The 23191-nt window shown below is 40.6% G+C and overlaps 1 protein-coding gene across 1 annotated transcript in view; it reads right to left on the bottom strand.

Annotated features, from left to right (window-relative positions):
* Positions 1 to 23191, bottom strand: part of LOC122800226 (dynein axonemal heavy chain 17-like) — a 17083451-nt gene that overhangs the window by 3253538 nt on the left and 13806722 nt on the right. The window contains exon 62 of the mRNA XM_044069720.1: positions 17849 to 18056. Coding sequence (XP_043925655.1) covers positions 17849 to 18056 — 208 coding nt within the window. The remainder of the gene's footprint in view (positions 1 to 17848; positions 18057 to 23191) is intronic.

The following is a 23191-nucleotide window of genomic DNA, read 5'->3' as shown; positions in this document are numbered from 1 at the left end:
TTTCCAGGCTTATTAGTTGTTGCTGAAGCACCTACCAAGTGGAGAAAATGCTGAGAGAAGAAAGGAGCCACTTTTGAGATTTTAAGTATTTTCTTCTGATTTTTTGTTAAGAATTACTGCTTTGCCGCTTACTTTTCGGAGTTTTCCGGCTTGCTAAAGTTTATATCTCTATTAGAAACAGTATTTAGAACACATCTAGAGCCTGTTTACTGCATTTCCTGTGTTGCACTTAATTTAAAATCGTTTTTTTCTCTTAAAACTGCATTTTACCTGACTTTAGCCTAGCACTCAAGTGCGGGGTCATTTATTGTACTGTTGTGAATATTTTGCTACTTGTGTATCTCTGCTACCTTTAAACTAAAAAAAAAAAAAAAATCTTGCTTTTTTTCCCACTTTCTGAAATTTAAGAAACGTTCATTTACATATTTGCTGTTTGTAAGTTTCTTGGAGGCCAGTGCTTGCTTGGGCTAAAGGGAAGTCTCTGTGTTCACCAGTGGCAGTGGTTAACACTGAACAGCCTGCCTGTCCCTGTAGGAGTGGTTACTGCCTAGAAGCTGTAGTTTTATTGGCCATTTTGGGTCAATTCTAAACTCCTTGATCTCTCTCTCTTAAAATCCTGCAACCCTCTTTTTGCGCAGTCTTGGGCACAGAGCCGCGTCGGGCAGCGTCGCTTAAACAGGTTTAAACTATTCCCGGCTCCACAAAGTCTGCTGTTCACTTTTTCCCTTAGAACTGCTCTAAATCTCTAATTAAGCACTCTATTCTCATTCTAAAGCCCTGCACTTGCTCGTATAAATAATCTCATAGGTAAACACAAACTAAAGCACTACATCCTCTTATACTCCTAAGCACTTGCTCCCTATTGGTTCTTTCTGATCAGTCAATAAGTAGTTCCCTATATTATTCAGGCATGTCCAAAGTTCAGTTTCGAGTTTACTCCCCAGTTCAGCTGGTGAATCTGGGAATTTTGAGGCAAAACTGTTACAACTGCCTTATGTATACAGACCACCCTGTCCTCCTCCCAACAAGCTCAAATATATGTGAGAGATGCAACTATATAGCCAAACTGGAGGCTAAGCTCTCTCAACCCAGTACTGGCACAGCCTGTCAGGAGGAGAAGGTAACCACACACACCACAAATCCAGTCTCACACAGACCTACTGCATCAGCAAACCAAACACATAAACACACAAAAACATACTCGGAGGCTCTAAATAAAAATCTGCCTAAGCAACAGAGACCTCCAAAGCAGACATCCAAGCAACAACTACCACGAAACAATATCCACGTAGCACATAGCTCACAAAGTCAGTGTGCCACACAGTCACAGCCCTTAAGGCTAAACAACACACCTAATACACTTGTAATAGGTGACTCTATTGTCAGACACACTGACATCCCACTCACCAGGCTGAACAAGGAGAAGGTCACTGTAAGCTGCCTGTCGGGTGCCAGGATCTGCCACATAACACAAGCATTCAGGTCACTCCAAAGCAAGTACAAGTATGACTCCGTTATTGTCCATGCTAGTGTGAATGACCAGAGACGTACTTTCCTAGACTACATGAAAAAAGACGTACAGGAGCTCTCTGATCATGTAGCCCAGGCCGGTATGACCCTGACCTTGAGTAGCATCTTACCCTCACCAAGAATGATGCCACAGTATAAAGACAAAATGATCAATTTTAACAATTGGCTAAAGTATTGGTGTCATTCAAAGGGGATCCAGTGTCTGTCAGCCTGGGATAACATGCTTGACAAGCCACGTTGCTTCGCTAGGGACGGCGTGCACCGGTCACCCCTGGGTTTTCGAATACTGGCAAAGGCTCTTGCCTCCCCCATAGTGCCTTTTTTAGGCAAGGCTCAAAAGACAAACCCATCCCCATAGACAACACAAAGAAATAAAAACTAAGGGTAATGCTGCTCATTGCCAGAAGTCTAAACCTCAAGATGCACGCACTCGAGACTCTCCTCAGTATGGAGAGTATCAATATCTGTGCAGTAACAGAAACCTGGTTCATGGCTGCCGAGAGCACCCCAGCACTAACAGGCTATACTTCATACCATGCTTTCCGGCCCCAAAACTCGGACCGAACCACAAAAGGAATGGGAGTATCCATATTTATCAAAGATACCCACACCTCCAGGTTAGTGGCACTGCACGAAGCATCGGAGACCATCCATGTGCAACTAACAGTGGGCAAAACTGCCTTTCAGTTTGTAGCCTGCTACAGACCACCCTCCCAAACATAGGAACCTCACTCGGCTTTCCTGAGAACACTGGAGAATATGAAGGTCTCTCCAAACACTATTATATTGGGTGACTTCAACTACCCAAACATCGATTGGGAAAACTACTCAAGCCCAAACACCCTTGCCCAACGGTTCCTAAAATTTATATACTCAAATGCTATGGAACAACTGGTCACCACTCCCACAAGAGGGGAAAACATATTGGATCTGGTCATCAACAACATGGGGTCTCTATGTTCCACATCAGAGGTATACCCCTCATTGGTAAGATCAGACCATAAACAAATCTCACTGGACATCCATATTCCATCCCCACCCCTAAACAAGGAAACCACGGTGAAGAACTTCTCAAAAGCAAACTTCACACTTCTCAAAACTGAGGTAGAATCCTTCAAAGCCCCCGGGCCAGTGGAAAATACAGCCCAAAATGCAGAATCCTTTACAAAAGCATTCTATGGACACCTACAGGAATGCATGGAGCATGCTATCCCAAATAAAACCAAGACTCACTCCTCCAAAGGCAGGAGACCTGTCTGGTGGACCCCGGCCATAAATAAGCTATACAACAGAAGGAGAAAACTACTACATGACAGAGCAAAATCCCAAAAAGGGAAGGCGTCACTGATCAGTACTAGCAAGAAACTACGATCCCTCATAAAATCATCTAAGGCCAGCTTCGAAAGAAAAATTGCACAAGACACTAAAGATAATCACAAGGCCTTCTTTAGTTATGTCAGAAACCTGGGCGGCAACACTCAGATATGCTCTGAATTAGTGCAAAATGACAAAAAATACACTGAACCCACAGACATTGCCAACATCCTGGCAGAAAGGTTCAGTGCAAACTTCTGCCCCCCAAAAGAGCAAATGTCTATCCCAACAGAGTGTAGCCTTCTTGAGATCACAGATGCACAGGTGTGAGCTGCCCTCTCCAAAGCAAAAAACACAGCATCAATGGGACCAGAAGGTATCCCGTGCTGCATCTTACATGAGCTCCAAGAAGAACTAAACCCTCATATAAAGTCACTGTTCAATCTCAGCCTTACTACAGGATATTTTTCCAAGGAATGGCATACAGCAACAGTGGTCCCACTCCATAAAGGTGGTGCCACAACAGACCCCCGGAAATTATCGCCCTATAAGCCTGACTAGCCTGGTCTGCAAAGCTATGGAGCGTATCATCGTGGAAATCATAAACAAAGACATTGGGAACCTCAAGACACTGGATCCTACCCAATTCAGCTTCGTTAAGGGCAGATCTTGCCTCTTGAACCTGGTCGACTTCTTTGAAACAGTTACCAAAGCCATAGATGAAGGGAAGATAGTCCACACAGCCTACCTGGTCCTCACAAAAGCCTTTGACACAATAACCCACTCGGGCATCATAAATAAGCTCACCAGCTTAAATATCAACCCCTATGTCACAAGATGGGTTGCAAACTGGCTCAGGGATAGAACCCACATGGTCAGAATAGCAGGTGCCATGTCAGACTCTAAACCAGTTACAAGTGGTGTCCCACAAGGCTCAGTCCTGGGACCTCTCTTGTTCGGTATATATTTCTCTGAGGTACAGGCTAACACGGGTGGACTATGGATGACCAAGTTCGCAGATGACTGCAAACTGGGTGCTGTAATCGACTCTCCGACTGACACAAGAATCCTCCAGAAGGGTCTCACAGAGAAGGATAACTGGTGCCAGAGCCATGGCCTAAAGCTAAATGCCAAAAAGTGCATAGTCATCCCCTTTGGGAAAAACAAAGTGCCCACAAATTACCACATAGGTGGTAATCCATTAAGTATGGAAGAAGTAATTAGGGACTTGGGGACCCAAGTAGATAGCAATCTCTCCTTTGACAATCACGTTGCCAAAGTGGTTAGAAAGACCTTCTATACAGCCCACCTTATCATGAAAGGGTTCACATCTAGATCAAGAGAGGTCATTGTGCCCCTCTACTCATCTCTTATCAGGCCCATAATTGAGTACAATGCCCCATTTGGGATGTACCTTTCCTGACACCTTCAGCAACTGGAAAGACCCCAAAAGTATCTCAACAAGAGGATCAAGGGTCTCAAACAGATGCCCTATGCAGTTCGGCTAAAGAAACTCCAGCTCTACTCAGTTGCGTACTGCCTACTCAGAGGCGATCTGTGTCTGACGTATAAAGCCATGTCCAACCCAGAATTAATGGACATGCTTCACCTCAGGAAAGCCAAATCCCTTAGAGCTACAAGCTCCAGGGACTTGAACCTCAGCACAGAAATAAATAGGACATGCTGGAGGGACAGATTCATATCCAAGAGGCTCCCCTCACTCTGGAACAAAATCCCAATCCATGTTAGGCAGAGCCCCTCACTGATCCTCTTCAAGAGAAATCTTGACGAGTGGATGGGAGATCGTAAGTTTACCCCTGGGATCTCTTCTATATCTCTGCTTGACAGAGGTACAGTAAACTAACCTTAAAAGAGCTACCTTCTGTGACCTACTATACAGAGGTACAGTCAACTAATTTAAAAGGGTGGCGAAAGCCAAACACACTCTGGCTAGGCTTATAAATGCCCTAGGGCAGATAGCCTAGTATCAACCTATGAACCTATAATTGTGTCTGAAAAATAAAGACATTGTTGGTAAGGACTAAGTGCAGTAAATCACATAGCATATCTATGTGTTCCAATGAATATTCTGAAGACTCTATTAAGTATTGTTTGTTTAACATATTGTATATACCGTGTCATTCGGGGCAAAGGTAAACAGTGAATCAACGTCTAACGTAGCAAACAGATATCCATCAGGTAGTGTACCATGTAACCATTCAAATAAGTGATTTAGAAAATAAGTTGTATCCTTTACTAAAGTATTACTTTTTTCTAGACATTTTCTTAGCTGAATTTCAACATATTTAGAAATCGCTTCAGTAACCCAACCCCTAGCTGAGAAAATGGGTCTCATTGGTGGGTTCATTACCAATTTATGGAGTTTAGGAATGCCATAAATAGGCGTTTTGGTGTGGTAGCAACAAAATAATTTAATAATTCAATATTAATTTTGTACTGTGAATGTATGTCATATAAATGTTGTGTAACAGTTTTGATAATCATGTTATTATCATGTTTGGTAATATTAACATTTTCATCACTCACTAACAATTCAGACATTGCATTCATATAAAAAGAAGTATCTAAAATCACTAGGCCCCCACCTTTGTCAGAACATTTTATAACTATGTCTTTATTATTTAATAAGGACTTAATTGCTGCTACATGGCTATAAATCATATTGTAGCCCAGGTGCCTGCAGCACATATTTCATCAATGGATAGTCCCCTGTTGAATGCTGTTGAGGTAGAAACTGACCATGTGTCTGGAGCATTTCTCCCCGAGTCTCTGCTGAAAATTAGCTTTGTTCCAAGTCAGACTTTCCTGGTAAACAAATATTATATAAAAATAAATAAAATAAAACTAAATAGTCGAATGAGCATTTAGTTTACCTAATAAGGGTAAATTCTTCCTATGATAGACAACATAGATACTATAAAAAATGAACAAGCATAGGAATCTGTCTAATTCCAACCTCACCGCCACAAGTGTTGAGGAAAAAAATAAAAAAAACAGAGAAACTAGTAGCCTTAAAACTTTGTTGATGAGCTCAGTTACAATAATTTCCAAAAATCATGAAAAGCAGGTAGTGTTCCAAAGCAACAAGCCTTTATTCATCACAGACAAGTGATCCTCAGTAGCAAAAATCAGAAATATTTTACAATGTTAAACATATCAGCTTTTATATACTTAGGAGTAGATGTGGAAAATATATGTGTTGTTCAGTTTTAAACCAGCGTATTCAAGGCAAACAATACAAAGAAGGCCATAAAAAAGTGCATTTTAGAACAGCAAGTACCCATCCCCACATACTACTACTCATTAGGTCAAACAAATTCCTACTTAAGGAAAACACTATTTGCAAACCACACTCCCAAGTCAGGTATTAAGAAAAGCATAACATGCACATAAAAAGACTGACTTTTAATTAAAATCGCTTTCAGCTAACTAATGCAATATAGCCTTTATCAGGTCTGTGATAAGAAATAAAATCACATACATAGGTAGATAAGTAAAAAGAGTTAACTAGACTGATACAAGAAAAAACACATAGCTGTCTTTTAAACATCATCTAATTAGTACACAGTAAATATAAATATATTTGTCTAATCAAATCTAATATGTATTAGTATGTATAAAAACTATGTTATTTATAAATCAGAAAAATTTAGAAAAAGTTATTTCAGAAAAAAAATATTTCATTTACACCTCAGAAAAAAATATCAGTTCTTTGCAATTAAAAAAAAAACTGTCATGACAGTTTTCATGTTTACAGCCCCCAAAACATGTTTAATCAATGAAAACCAGTGGAAAAACAACACAAAAATAATGATAATACTTCATGGTAATAGTGGCATGAACAAATGTGTGTTTTATGTTTAACATTTAAATCTCTGGTGTGATGCAAGATTGTACAAAATTTAATCAAAGCAGAATTGAAGTTAAAGTAACTAAACATATCTACATTTATACACATACTACACATCATTTTTTATTACTAGTACATACGAGACTGTATGCATCCAGTAAAAACTAAGCACAATGTAATATAATCACAAGGCTATTGATTAGCATAGCATGCATTACCACAGCTTTGACCCTTTTTCTCAAAAATATGATCAATCACCAGCTTGTAAGGCTTTTAGGGGAACATCCTACTTTTATATATAAAAAGACTATATATATATATATATATATATATATATATATATATATATATATGTGTGTGTGTATATATATATATATATATATATATATATATATATATATATATATGGGTCTAGGACACATGCTCGACTAGCATATGTCCGAATCACAAAACACTGAACACACATACACGAAAGCGCTTAACATCGAAAAGCGCTTCCGTGTATGTTTAGTTCAAAAAAACAAAATCTACGTTTCTGCAGGCACACCCCCCCTACTTTATTATTCTCACTCCACAATCGCACTACAGTGGGGAAAAGGGAATTTTCCCTTACCCGCACTGTAGTCTGATCTATGAAACAGGCACACATACATGGAAGCGCTTGTCGATGTTAAGCGCTTTCGTGTATGTATGTTCGATGTTTTGTGATTCGGACATATGCTAGTCGAGCATGTGTCCGGATCCCATATATATATATATATATATATATATATATATATATATATATATATATGGTTCCACTTCATATCATCGAATTATCATTTCATCGAATTTCAAATCATTGAGACCAAATCGTCGAAAACTCATAACATCAAATCTCAAATCATTGAAAACTATAAAACTATCCAAATGGTAGTCTGACCAAGACATGTAAGGCTATTTAGGAGTGGCCTATACAGTGTCACCAGATACATATGCATGTACTCAAACAGCTTAAATATGTCTCACAAATATCAGCCACAAAGATAGGTTTAAATATATGTAATAATAATAAAAGAACAAGGCAATACTCAGTAAATCAACACAGTAACTTCAGAGTTCAAAATCACAGGAAATATTTTAAATCATTGTTGCAGGACAGTCTCAAATAAATACAGAAAACATCTAAACTAATCTTTACTATATTCCTACCTATATCTAAAAGAGAGATACTATGATCTAAATCTTACTTACAGCAAGGCAAGTGCAGATGGTGATGTTGAGTGGCTGTTCTTGCTAGGTTCAAGACAAAATACAAAATGCACAGTATCTCTCTGAGAGATTTCTGAAATTAATATGAAATATCACTGCTGGGTCAGCTTGGATGACATCACTTTTTGTCACTTCAGTTCCCAGGCTAAAACAGAAAGTGAATTTAACAGCTCTGTGTTAAAAATACACATCTCTCAGATGTTTACTCAGAACTGTGCAGCTGCTAGGAAGTCATAAAGCAATAAAACACTTTTACATTTTTAACTCAGTAATTACTTCTCTCCAAGACATTCAAAAAATTTCTAGCTCTAGACATTGTGTCTGCTACACTGGAAGTGATGGAGAACTTTTATAGCCCACCCGTAAAGCACTTTAATTTCTCTAAATAGCATGGAACATGACCTATCAGGGCCTCTGGACTTACTATTTAACTTTAGCCTCCAAACAGGCTTTGTCCCTCATGAATGGAGAAAGGCAACAGTCATTCCTCTGCACAAAGGTGGGCCATCTACAGACCCTGGAAACTACAGACCCATAAGTCTCACTAGTCTTATATGTAAAGCCAAGGAAAAAATTATCATGGAGATGATCACTAGAGCTATAGTAAACCTCCAGACACTGGACCCAACTCAGTTTGGTTTCATCAAGGGCAGATCATGTCCACTCAACCTGGTGGACTTCTTTGAGAAAGTCACCATAGCAATGGATGATGGCATAATAATTCACACTGCCTACCTTTACCTGGCCAAGACATTTGACACAATATCCCACTCGGGCATTGTTGACAAACTCAAGGGCTTAGGTACAAACCCATATGTCACCCAATGGATAGCCAACTGGCTCACAGGCAGGACCCAGGAAGTTAGAATTGATGAGTCCACGTCTACAAAGAGGCCAATCACAAGTGGAGTCCCTAAGGGATCAGTCCTTGCAACACTCCTTTTTGGCATTTACTTCTCAGAAGTCAAGGCCAATTTCAGTGGTCTCTGGCTGACTACATTTGCAGATGATTGCAAATTAGGAGCTGTCATTGAATCTCACACTGAACAAGTGTTCTACAGTAGGGGCTGACACAGACAAACAACTGGTGTCAGAGCCATGGACTAAAACTAAATGTCAAAAAATTCATAATTGTATCCTTTTGGAAGTCATCCATCCCTGGTAACTATCATATTGACAACACACCCCTTAGAGTTGACCCAGTAGTCAGGGACATAGGGACATGCACAGATAGTAATCTAGCCTTTGATTGTCACATGTCTACAGTGGTGAGGAAATCATTCTATGTTGCGCAACTTATAAGCAACGGTATGGCATCTAAGTCCAAGGAAGTCATTCTTCCACCATATTCGGCATTCATCAGGACTGTCATTGAGTACAATGCCTCCTTTGGTATGTACCTAATCAGGCATATCCAACAACGGGAATGTCCACAGAGGTTCCTCACTAAAAGAATGTAGGGCGTAAGTAATATGTCCTATGTAGACTGCCTCAAGGCCGTATCTCTGTATTCTGTCTCCTACAGGCTTTTGAGGGGAGATTTATGCCTGGCATACAGGGCATTGTCAGACCCCACTCTAATGGACCTCCTGCATATCCACAAAACAAACAGAACCAGAATTATCCATTTTAAAGACTTAAACCTTGCCTATGATATAAATAGGACCTGCTGGAGAGCTAGATATGTATTACAGAGACTACCCTGTCTGTGGAACAGGCTCTCCATCCATGTGAAGCAGAGTTCCTCCCTAGCCCAATTCAAGTGCAATTTGGACAATTGGATGGGAAACCAGAAATTCATCCCTGTGTTGGCACCTATGTCTCTAGTGCAAACAGGTAACCTGTAAATGGTTCATCTCCCAGGCCCATGCTTACACTTATCAAGGGTATCAGAACTAGTCAGAGATTTGGGATGCGTGGCTAGGCTTAAAAAGGCCCTTGTGGTCATTAGCCTAGTAAATGCCTATGAACCTATGAACCCATGAGAAACATTGCTTGAGAGGATTGAGCATTTCTGGAAATACCTTACTCCATTCCCTGTCTTGACAGCCTATCTGCATTGGCATTGCTAACCCCACTGCAGTGCTGTGCCATCATATCATATGCTTGCAACCCTAGGCTCCACCTTAGTAACATGGCATTTTGCTGGCTGGCTCTATGTAGCAATGTTAACGGATTGTGGTCTGTAACTACAGTGAATTTCCTTCCATACAGATAATGCTGAAGTTTCTGCAGTGCCCACACTATGGCTAGGCATTCCTTTTCTACAGCTGCGTAGCATTCCTCCCTGGGTTGGATCCTGCAATTGAGCTATACAACTGGGTGCTCTTCTCCCTCTGAGGAAACCTAGCTAAGTACAGCTCCTGCCCCATGGTGTGAAGCATCCACTTGCATAACAAATTATTTGCTGTAATCTGGACTAGCTAACACAGGGGGTCCTCCCAAAGCTCATTTAAGCTTATGGAATGTCTGCTCACATGCTGGGGACCGCACTGCCTTATCTGCCTTGTTTTTACTTGTCAGGTCTGTGAGGAGAGCAGCTATAGTACTATAATTGGGGACAAACTTTTTGTAGTACCCCACTGTCCCTAAGAATGTCCTCACCTGCTTTTTGGTAACAGGGACAGGCCATGCCTGAATGGCTTCTACTTTGGCAGGTTCTGGCCTGATCTTACCACTCCCCACTCTATGTCCCAGGAAGGAGACCTATGTCATAACCAACTGACTTTTGCTGGGCTTAATGGTCAACCCTGCCCTCTGTAGTCTTCCCAGCAACTCCATGACATGCTGAAGGTGTTCTTGCCAGGAATGGCTGTAGATGGCAATATCAACTAGGTAAGCAAGGGAAAAATCTCCTGCTCCTGCTTGGATACGATCTACCAGCCTCTAGAAAGTTGCTGGGACATTTTTCATTTCAAAGGGCATCTTGGTGAACTCATACAAGCCAAAAGGATTCAAAAAGGCTGACCTCTCTCTAGTACTGGGAGTCAAGGGCACCTGCCAGTAACCCTTGGTAAGATCAACAGTGGTAAGATATTTACCCCACCCGGCTGTTCTAGGGCTTCATCTGTCCTATGCATGGGGTAAGCATCTGACTCTGTGTGAATATTTAATTACCTGAAGTCCACACAAAACCTGGTGCTGCCATTCTTCCTTGGTACCAGCACCACTGGGGAGGCCCAGGGACTGCTGGACTCCTGAATTGCCCCTAATTCCAACATTTCCTGTATCTCCTCCCTCAGAGTCTGTTTGAATCTCTCAGGCATCCTATAAGGAGCCTGCTTAATAGAGGACTTTGGGGTCCTGTATTCACATGGTGTTGCACCAGGTGGGTGCACCCTGGTTTCCCAATGAACATGTCCCCAAACTCCTGAAACACTGTTCGGATTTCTCAAACCTGGGTAGGGGATAACTGCTGGGACATTGCTACCCCTTCCACTGCTGTGTTAGTTCAAGCCTCAATGAGGAGATCAGTCAACAGATCCCCCGCCGACTCCTCTTGCCATTGACTGCAAATACTCAGCACAAGGGCCTCCCTATCATGGTATGGTTTCATCATGTTAACATGGTACAATGTGTGCCCATGCCTCCTGCCTAGCAGTTCTACCATGTAAATAACATAACTGACCTTCCTTACTATGTTGTAGGATCCATCCCAGGCTTTTTGTGCATGACAGGAATGAGAACCATTATCTCCTGCCCTACAGCATACCATCTAGCTCCAGCATTTCTGTCATACCAAACATTTTTCTGCTGTTGGGTTTCTGCCGGGTTTTCCTGGGCCAAGCCCATGAGTTCCCTGAGCCTTGTCCTGAGGTTTAGGACATATGCCACAACAGACTCCTTGTGGGATTCACACTCACCCTCCCACTCATCGCAAATCAAATTTAGAGGTCCCCTCACCTTATGCCCATATAACAACTCAAAGGATGAAAAACCTGTGGATTCATGGGGAACCTCTCTGTAAGCAAACAACAGATAGAGCAAATATTTGTCCCACTCCCTTTAAACTGGTCTGAAAATGCCCATAGCATGGGCTTGAGTGCAGAATTTAACTTCTCATCAAGACCATTAGTCTGGGGATGGTAGTGGGTGGTATTTAGGTGCTTCACCCCACAGTACTTCTATAGACAAGCCAGCAGGTCTGACTGAAATTGGCACCTCTGTCAGTCAGTATTTCTTTTGGGAAACTTTCCCTGCTGAAAAGCTCTAACAAAGCATTTGCCACCTTTTCTGTTTCAATGGAGGACCGAGCCACCATCTCGGGGTATCTGGCAGCATAATCTACTACCATTAGGATATACTTTTTCCCTGTGGAATTTGGAGTACTCAGAGGTCCCACAATATCCAGAGCTACCCACTGAAATGGCTCTTCAATCACAGGCAAAGGCATCAAAGGAGATTCCACCTTGTCTCCTGCCTTGCCTACCTTTTGACACTGCTCATCCTGCAGTACCCTGTTAGATCTCTAGAAATCCCAGGCCAATAAAAGTTCTGCTGTATTCTCTCACCTTTGAGCCCTCCCTCAGGGGTCCACTCTCTCTACAGTAACTCTTTGTCCCAGTATACAGATTCCCCCTTCCCTTGAGAATCAGGTGCCTCACTAGCTACCTCCCTCAGGCCTTGTAATGTAGGGTTTGAGACCTGAGCCTGTCTCAACTATCTCTTTGTAACCCTTCTCAGCTCCCCTTCCACAGGAAATCTGGTATTCTCTGACAGCGATGCCAAACTGTCAGCCTGGATACTACTACTCACCTCTGCCCTTGCAGTCACTCTGTCCAAGGGAACATCAGTATCCACAAGCAGTTGTGGCTCACCTTCAGTCTCACTGCTATAGAGTAGCTCCCTCCCTGAAGTAACCACCTCACCAGTCTTGGCTGCAACTGTGTGGTCTGTCTGGGTCTCCCCCAGGCTACCAGACCCATATGCTTGTCTCCAAGCCTGACTGCATGTAACTGCATGCACACAGGGTACTGCATTAGCAAAGTTATTCCCTATCAGGACATCTGCAGAGATATCCTCAAACACACCCACTTGCTGACTTCCTTTTCCACTCTCCCAGTCAAGGTGAACTCTAGTCAAAGGTATTTGGAATGGGGTCCCTCCTAAAGCTCTGACTGGAGAAGACTGCCAAGCAAGAAGTTCTCCTCTGTAACCATTGCAGGCTTCACAATGGTTAGGTCAAAGGCTGTATCTCTCTTAGCAATGGCTTTCCCATCCAGTAAGATAGGATATAACCTCCTGTGGTAGTTTGGTACCCTTGTTGTCTCGACACGACTTACTGCTGGCATTTTGTCATTCCCACTTACTGGCTGTCCCACCTTTTGTTCCCCACCTTGCCTCCATGGACATCTATATGATACATGGGCACACTGGTTGCATTTAAAACATTTAATCCTTGGTCCTTAATGTGTACCTGGACTAGTGGCTTCCCTGCTACTGGCGGACTCTGTTGGGACAGTCTGTGTTACCATCCATGGGTCCCCATAGACCCATGAGCAGCATTGGGTGTCCATTTCCTGTGCAGTGATGCCCTGCTTGCTAGGTATAGGTCTCCCTTCTTCCCCAACTCATATGCAGCAGTGTATTGTCTATCAGCTAACCAGATGCTCATGTCCTCAGACAACGTGCTAAGGGCTTGTTCCCTCACCAAAAGGTTTGCCAGCCCTTCAAAAGTGGTGACCTGACATCCACTCAGCCACCTATGAAAATAAGTGCTTAGTTCAGCAACATATTCACACACACACACTTTCATCTGCCTTGCATCTATGCTCACAAAACGTTTTCCTATGAGCTTCAGGTATTAACTTAAAGCATTCTAAAAGACCATTTTTTACAGTATTATAATTTAAGCAATCAGTAGCAGACAATTTAGAAATAGCAGTTACAAATTTATCATAGGGTAAGGGAGTAAGGAACCATACCCAGAGCCCTTGATCAATATTATATTGTTTACATGCCCTTTCCAACATATGAATGAAACTATCAAAATTATCCCCCTCTGTAAATTGTGGATGACATTTACTGACCTTTGTTGCTTCTGGAGTTCAATTACTCCCTTCCCCATTATCTCCATGACTCTGGCAAAGAGTCAGCATCTGCTTTTCATGTTGCCTCTGCCTCTCATTCTACTCAGCTTCTGGACATCACAGTTTCTCATTTTCCTCAGCCTCTAGACATCTCCATTTCTCATTTTCCTCAACCTCAAGAGGTCTCAGTTTCTCATTTTTCTCAGCCTCTAGGCATCTCAGTCTCTCTGCTGCTTCTATTTCGAAGTGCTTGGCCTCCAGCTCAAGTCTCTTTAACTCCAGATGGATTTTAAAGTCTCTGTAGAAAGGTTGAGCTGTCCATTTTCTGAGAGTTTTACATCTCCAAGGCCAGCCTGGTAGTCCTCCTGATCACTGGTCTGTGATGCAGCTGTGCCCAAAGCTACAACAATTTCTGCCTTAGTCAGGTTGGCATGCACCAGTCCTTTAGCTTGGTACATCTCAGCCAACTGGCTCTTTGTCAGCTTGCCAAACTCCTCTGCTGACATGCTTGCCTGCTCTCCCTGACTAACTAAGCTAGCAAAAAAATAAATAAAACAATTGTTATGTGAAACTGAATATTCACTGCATGGCTGATTGAGAGTACAAACACCTTCAGTGACCACAGTACACAAGCTTCAGGAATTCAATATCCACACCACTACAAGCTAATTAGTATGTGATGTGGCTATCCCACCACTGTCAACCAATTAATATGTGATGTGGATATCCCACCACTGACAATCAATGATGTGATGCCCCTGCACTTGCCCAGTAATCAAGGAGCCTCAATCCTCACCACTGGCAACAGCTAGGAGACATAAACATTGGGAGGATGACAAGTACACACACAGTAAAGTGCAATTTCTCTTAATAGCACACAGAGATCACAGTCAGTCTGGTGCTAGTTTCTCCCTCTTTCTTCAGACCCCCCAGTAAGACTCCCCACTGGCACAGCTATAGGGTTAAGATCTCATCTAAGGGGCCAATCCAAGATCTCCAGCACCCTCTCTGTCCAATAAGTGCTTTCGTGTCCCTGCCAAAGTAGCTCACACACACACACACACACACACACACACACACACACACACACACACACACACACATTGAGATTTGATTTATATACAAACACACACACGTGGTGAAGGCTGGCACAGGTTTACTAGTTATGCCTCCTTCTGCCCAGACTATAAGGTAGTTTCCACTACCACCAACCTATACTTATCAGCTTCTATAAGGCCCTTACAAACAGTGTCCAATCCTACTGTGTAATGATACTATTATCCATATGGTAGTCTGAACAAGACATGCAAGGCTATTTAGGAGTGGCCTGTACAGTGTCACCAAATACATATGCAAGTACTCTAAGAGCTTAAAGGGTGGGAGCGGTGGAAGGGTGGTGTAATGGTTAAGGTGTTTACCTTAGAAACACAAGGTGCAGGGTTTGATTCTCACAGTGGGTAATTGGCTAAGCTTAAAATGGTCCATGAGCACAGTTAGCCTAGTAATAATCTATGCATCTATAAATACATCTCACAAATATCAGCCACAAAGATAGGTTTAAATATAATTAATAATAAATAATAAAAGAACAAGATAATACTCAGTAAATCAACACAGTAACTTCAGAGTTCAAAATCACAGAAATATTTTAAAACAACACTGTAGGACAGTCTCAAATAAATCCAGAAAATATCTAAACTAATCTTTACTATGTTTCTGTCTATATCTAAAAGAGATACTGTGCTCTAAATCTTACTTACAAGGCAAGTGCAGATGGTGATGATGAGTGGATGTTCTTGCTAGGTCCAAGACAAAATACAAAATACAATGTCTCTCTCTGAGAGAGTTCTTAAATTAATATCAGATATTACTGCTGGGTTAGCTTGAATTACTTTTTGTTACTTGACTTCAGTTCTCAGGCTAAAGCAGAAACTAACTGAACTTAACATCTCTGTGTTAAAATACATATCTCTCAGATGTTTGCTCAGAATAGTTCAACTGCTAGGAAGTCATAAAGCAATAAAACGCTTTTATATTTTAAACCTAGTAATTACTTCTCTCCAAAGCAATACAAAAAACTTCTAGCTCTAGACATTGTATCTGCTATACTGAAACTGATATAGAACTTTTATAGCACACCCGTAAAGCACTTATTATTTTCTTGAAGTTTTGCAAGTTAACCCTTTTATGTTCTAGTTTCTACTGTTAAAACATTTATTTGCACAGGTATATAGTTTATATGCATTTCTGTTCTAAGTCAGCAGGGCATGCTGTGGTTACATTTTAGCTCAGTGCATAATATACAGTTCTGTATAAATCATATCAATATTCACAAATGACATAGAATTATTTATAAAATTCCAGATAGTTGGGCTGGCAATATTTCCCTATATCACAGAGTTAACAAGGCCATAAAAATAAAATGATCAAACACTTTAACAATGCTTTTCTTACAGAAGAAGAAGCTTCCAAAGCTATAGAAAAAAGAACCTAAATCTGCAAGTACATAAGATTCCATTAAGAAAATCAAAGGCTGGTCTTTCTATTAGGGCAGATAAATGAGTACAACCCCTCCACACACACAAAAAAGCAACTGGGAGAGAGTAAAAGAGAAACACATCCATGAAGCATTTGCAGCAGTTCATATCACTACTGACTTCATTGTGAGAGCTGTGTTAATTTACAGAAGGGAACTGACAGCTAAGATATGCTGTCCAGGTTCACAACTATGCTGTTGAATAAAAGTTATGTTATGGTTCAGTGTGCTAGTGATCATCCACAAAGAATAAGGATTATTTTTCTTCAATGCTCAGTGAGTAAATAAATAAGAAAAGAAATGATGGCATTAAATATTTTGATTTTGTCCAAGACTGGGGTAGGAGCCAACAGAGGTTTGTAGCTGGCTTATATGAAGAAATTGGATGGCTGTACTAAATGTCTGACAACCTGCACAGGAATTTCTATTATGGGAAAATCCTACACACTTCAAACCTAAGGAATGATAATTTTTTTCCTAGTATCTGGTATTCATAGTGGTGCAGCTATTTACTATATATCTCAGAAAAATACATACAGTATTCTAAAATATCAAACTGACTGACAGATAGTTGAAATGGTTTTGAAAAAAAATCCATAAAATTCACCAAGCAAAGAAGCAAGCATGAACAATACTGCAATAGCTAACTCCTAAACTTTGCAGGGTTTACCTACATTCTGTTGAGAGAAACTATTCTGATTGACAGTTTTCTGAAAAATAAACCTCAAAAAATGTCAATTGAAAACTATAAAAAAACACAAAAAAGTTATTTTCCCAGGGGCAAGTTCCCCTGCACTCTCCCCCATTGGAGGGCTTGGTCCCCCACACTCCACTAATAAATATATAGACCAATTCCATGGTTGTAACACAATGAAGTAAAAGGAAAAAAAAACTTCAAAAGTGCACTGCCAGCTTGCACCATTGAACACATTGCAGTAAAACTCCTACCAACATTAAACTTTTGAAAAGAAGAACATCAGCCAAAGAGTCATCAGTAAAGCATAGGCAAGCCCCTTGACGTCATGGAGACAACTTGAAGGCCATATAAAAAGCAAACCCTTTATACCAGTATAGGCCTGCCAGCTGCTTTCACAACCAAGGGCAGCACAAGCATGAGCATTAGTGACAATGATGTTTTGCAGAGAACCAGTGTCAGAAACAGACAAATTTCCTACATGTGATACTTGTTTCAAGCATGTTCCATATTTTTTATTAAGAATAAATTACTGTGAATATATTTGTATTAAAGTCTAAACTTCATAACACAAAAATACTTCAGTTAATTTCGAAGAAATCTACTTTCATATGGGCACTTACCATTATTTTGTTTTTGATGTGAGTGAGCTTTTCTTCTGCTGCTGCCAACTCTGCATTTGCTTCAGCAAGAGCTTGTCTCTTAGGTGCCACATCGCAGTACACTTCATAAAATCGAACAATATTTAAACACCATGAACATAGACCTGCTGCAGCTATAGACTTGGTACGGATAAAATCTGGATCAAAATTTCTGTCTGTTTTATAAGGCCTTAGAAACAGTACAGACAAGACAATATTAGTAAACAAAAGATATGATGGTGCTGATAACTAAAATTAAAACTGACATTTTTAATTAGTCCTATTTAACATGAGACATAATTAAATAAGTGCTAGGATGCCAAGTGTCAGTGATACAAGTTATCTCCTCAAGCTTGGGACAAAATGAAAGCCATACAGGTAATTGCCAGGAGTTTGTCCAATGGATGATACCAGAAAGACAGTTCACCAGTAGCTGCTTTGTGCAATCATTAACTGCAATTTTTCCCACTGTTGTGAGACCATATAGTTGATATATGCAAATCAGCAGGGATATGGGGGTTTTCCTCCACATGGGGGCCACAAGGAGTACCCACTCACCCCACCCCCACAAAAACAGCTTGTTTTCTGACTTAATGAAAGTAATTTTCAGTGGACTCTCTTCACAATATTATCCTTAGGTAATGCACAAGTTCATAGGTAAGTTTTAGACTAACTGCCCTTGCAGGCCATTTTAAGCCTTGCCAATTTCACCAAAGGTGAGAATCAAACCCTGCACCTTGTGTTGTGTGGGAAAGACCTTACCCACAGATATTTTCTTTGATGAATTATCATAAATCCAGAACAATTATGGTTACAGTAGAAGGGTGAAAAAGACTGAACACAAGTAGACACTCAAGCCTTTTCTAATATCTGACCTCATTTAACACTCAGATGTTTTTTTATACTTCTCTAAAGATTAAAATAGGTAAAGACTCATCCAGAATATTAGGTTTTGTTTCAGAAAAAAGCATCCCGAAAATGGGAGTTATGCACTTACCATAATGCTGGATCCTTTTATTCCTGTCTTTCTGATATGTATACTTCTCAACTGCCCTGAATCTTTAAAAATTCAGAATTTACACTTAAAATAATAGGATGCCCTGAAAGTCCAATTAGCCTCTTTAAATCACGATTTGCTAATTTCTTTTGTCAGCCCTAGCCAGCAACATCACTGACCTTATGCATTAAATGATTATATTGATGTATTTAATAGAGCCACATTTACAGAAACTTGAATAAAAGCCACAACATTTAAGTTTGCACTATGTATGGGTAACATATAAAGCCACCTGATAATTTACATTAAAACAAGGATTTATTGAGCATTTGGGTTTTTTGCATAGTTCAATAGAAAATGAGTGAATAAGAGTAGTGTGTCAGCTAGTGGGTTTATATGGAGCTTTTCTACAGCTCAGCTTCAAGGACTTTAATTTGTTTTTTGTTTTTTTAATTCTTCTGCAATGGACTGGCTATATTGAAAACTATGAGGATGGAAGTATGTGTTAGAAGAAGGAATGCTGCAAGATTTCCTAGTTATCATCATGTTGCACAAAAAGCAGGTTTATGTGAGTGTGGCCTTATTTCCATACTTCCTGACGTCTTTGCTCATTAATTCTTGACAAAGTCAAAAATAATGGGGAAGGGGGGAACAAAAGCCTATAATCTGACAACTATCAATATTATTCTAATTAACTTAAAAAGTTAATACAACAAAATGTTTTGCATCAATTTGCATTTTTTTTGTGAATAGAAAGTGTGAAGTTAATGTATGGCATTATTGACTTACTGTAATCCTTGGTAATTTACCAGAAAGTCAAACGTTTAAAGAAATGCAAAAAATATGAGGCAAAATCAGGGATGTTCTGCAAAATCAGACTGTGTGGAACACTTGAGAAGTACCATTGTTTGTTTAATTTAACCATACAGCACACCATCTAAATGAATTCCTTCAGCAAAGCACCAAAAAAGACGAATTTTGCAGTTTAGTGTAGAACACAATTTTCTTTATATCAATTTAGTTGGCTTCTCATCTTTGAGGAAATTTGGGTTTTGCTTATGTACCTGCAATTATAGTAGCACAATGCTAATGAAAAATGATTTGCTTTAATTATTGCTTTAATAATTCCTTTAAGCAGCAGAGATGTGATCAGTATTGCTTGTGTACTGCTGCCACCTGCTGCTAAAATTCATTTTCTAAAGAAAATGTGTCAGTCTTCATGTTGTTAACAGATTGCAACATTTTAAGTAATAATGTTGCTATTTGACTGTTCACCTAACTGTAAGGGGGGATTTCTCTGCTCAAACTATTACAGAATTTTCAGTATTAATGTTGCTATTTGACTGTTTACCTAAAAACTTTAAGGGGGGCTTTCTTCTAACTGCTTTAAGTAGTTTCTGCCAAGTATTGATGAACAAATTGATGCATAAAAGCAGTGTGGGTTTCATTTACTTACTCAGTTTATTAAGCAAGTGCGTTCCTGAGTGGTGATATCCCACAATCCTACTGCAAGTGGGAGGAGTTATGTTGATTGGTATGCACAGTATATGCTAATTGGCTGTGCAGTTTTTTTTGTTTTGTTTTTTGTTTGTTTTTTTTTTGGGGGGGGGGGTTGCCGCTCCTCTCCTCCAGCCTCAAGTTCCTCAAACCTTTCCCTTCCAGAATGCACCTGTTCTTTTAGCCCAGCTTCCCTCAAAATGAGTTTTCTACCTAAACTGCTAGGACACTGTACTGCTCCTTTGGTGTCCTCAATAGTAGAAGGCCAAGGGATGGTGTAAGAGTTTGTCATATCAGACCAGCAGAAGTGAAATAATCCATCATTATGGTAAGTACATGACTCTCATACCCTTTAAATTCTGCCTATCTGGTCTGACTGTTGGATCAGAATCCCCACCTACTAGAACTCCTGGGTAGTATCATGACAAAAGCCCTTTAAGGATGGAGGCTCCAAAGGAAGTTCTGGAGCTAGAGATCAAATCAGACTTGGAGTGTTTTGGAAAGGTATGCAACACTGACCAAGTTGCTACAGCATAACTATCATCAGTAGAAGAATTCTTGAAGAATGCCTTTGGTGTGGCTATGGAATGCGTGGAATTAGCTTTAGGATTAATTGACAGGGGTACACTGTGGTTTTCATATACAAACACATTACAGGCTGACAGCCATCTGACACGATTAACCTGGAGACTTTTTTACCCAGTGCATTCAGACAGAAGGAAGTAAACAACTGTAAATCTTTTCCATGTCCTTCACTGCAATACAAGTAATATCTCAGCCGCTTATGAACATCCAGGGTATGAAGTGTGTATTCACATATGTTGGTTGATATATTCATTTAGGTTGGATTCAGGCTATATCTTAGGAATGAAAGAGAGGTTGGTCCTGAGGGCGACTCCATCTTTATGGAAAATAAGCTAAAGCCTAAGACAAAGACAGGGAGTGAATCTCTGAAACTCTCCTGGCTGAAGTAATGACCTCAGCAATAGTTTTCCAAGTAAAAAATGTCAATGCCGCTGAAGAAGCTAACTCAAAAGGAAGCCGAGTTAAATTTAGATCCCATGGGGATACAGTTGCTTGACTGGTAGCCTCAAGAGGAAGACTCCTGTCAAGAAGGCCTTGTGAAATTTATTTGGCACCAGTGAACAAGAATATGGCTGAGGAAGAAAATTAGAAAATGACACCAAATGCACTTTACTTATTCAGAAACTGTCCCCTACATCAAATAAAGATGTTAGAAACTCCAAAAACAATAGAAACTGAGGCCTCTGAAGTTGTGATTTGATGAGATAGAGCCCAGAGAGCAAAACACTTCCATTTACTAAGGTATACCTTCTACATGGAGTCTTTATGGGATCCAGATAGAAGCCTCAGAACATCCTGAGACAAACCAGGGTTTATGGTCATCACTGAAACTGGAGGAACAAAGTGGTTACATTTATTTTCTGGAGATTGGTTAAGGCTTCCCAGAAGGATGGGAAAGAAGATCTGAGATTGGATCTAAAAGCCAGGGAGGTCTCTTGACATGAGGCCTGAGCAGAGGAAAATAAATCTGTCTAGGCCAGAAAGGGGCAATGGGAATTATCTTGGTGTAGAGCTTTTTGTAGGAGTCTTAGAATCAGGGGATATGGAGGGTAAGCACAGAGTATCCCAGGAGACCTCTGTTTGACTACAATATCTCATGAGGACTAACCATCTTAGGGCATCAAGGCAAAGTAGGTGTTGCAGTTGATGTTGACCAGGGATGCAAAATAACTGCAGCACAAATTGCACAGTGATTGAAAATAGCTTGAGCCACCATTGGACTGACAGACCACTAGTGAGGCATGAGGCTTGTCCTGTTTAGACTGGCCACAATGCAACCAGATTTCCTAGGAATGTACATTGCCACTAGGAAGTGGTGTGAGTCTAATGCCAATTGCTATACACTCATTAATTCCTGACACAGAGGGTAGGACCTGGTACCTCCCTGCTTACGTACCACATCATCATATCGCCAGTTTGGATGGCAATCAAACCCCAAGGGAAGAATTCCTGAAGTTCCTGCAGCACTAGGAGAACTGCCCGCATCTCCAACATGTTGGTGTGAAGGTTAGCCTTGAAAACATTCCAAATTCCCCCATCGAAGAGACATAAGTGGTGACTACCACCATTGGAGGAGAATGAATGATCTTTCCATATTGACAAGTGGGAAGAGATCCACCAACACAGGTGATTCCTGCAAATGTTGATTAAAGTCATAGGAAATCTGAAAATGTCTATCAATTGTGACCATTAATTGCACAGCAACCACTAACACCCTCTTGTGGTAGAGAACATCTGAACCTTGAGAATACAAGAAGGCATAACACCTAGAACTCTCAGGATCAAGAAGGCTGTAGATTTGTGGTACCATAGAAATTCTTGTAAAGTCTTATAAAGGGGTAGAAATTCTCGCTAGAGGTACGAAACTAGGCATCAAACCAAGTCCAGATGACAGCCAATGAGCTGCAAGCACTGAGTCGGCACAAGCTAAGATTTCTTAATGTTGATTTAATGCCCAGGGACAAACACATCTGGAGACGGTGATCCCTGGCTTTTTGCAGAGATTCCATCTTTGGGGCTGTCAGGAGCCGATCATTTTAATATGGGAACTATAGAAATTGGTTACAATTACAGCCATGCACTTGGTGAACACCCAGGTGACTGGGGTGAGACCAAAGAGCAGAGCATTCAACTGATAGTGATTGGCTCCTATCCAGAAGCAAAGAAACCTTCTGGACTCTGGGGCAATCTTTAGGTGTAAGTAAGAAGCCTGAAGATCTACACAGTGCATCCAGTCATTCTCCTTT

This window comes from Protopterus annectens, chromosome 4.part0, assembly GCF_019279795.1.
Source record: "Protopterus annectens isolate FY-2018-M chromosome 4.part0, PAN1.0, whole genome shotgun sequence".
NCBI classification, from domain to species: domain Eukaryota; kingdom Metazoa; phylum Chordata; order Ceratodontiformes; family Protopteridae; genus Protopterus; species Protopterus annectens.
Note: the sequence above shows the minus strand (reverse complement) of the source record. Positions and strands in the feature narration are given on the sequence as shown.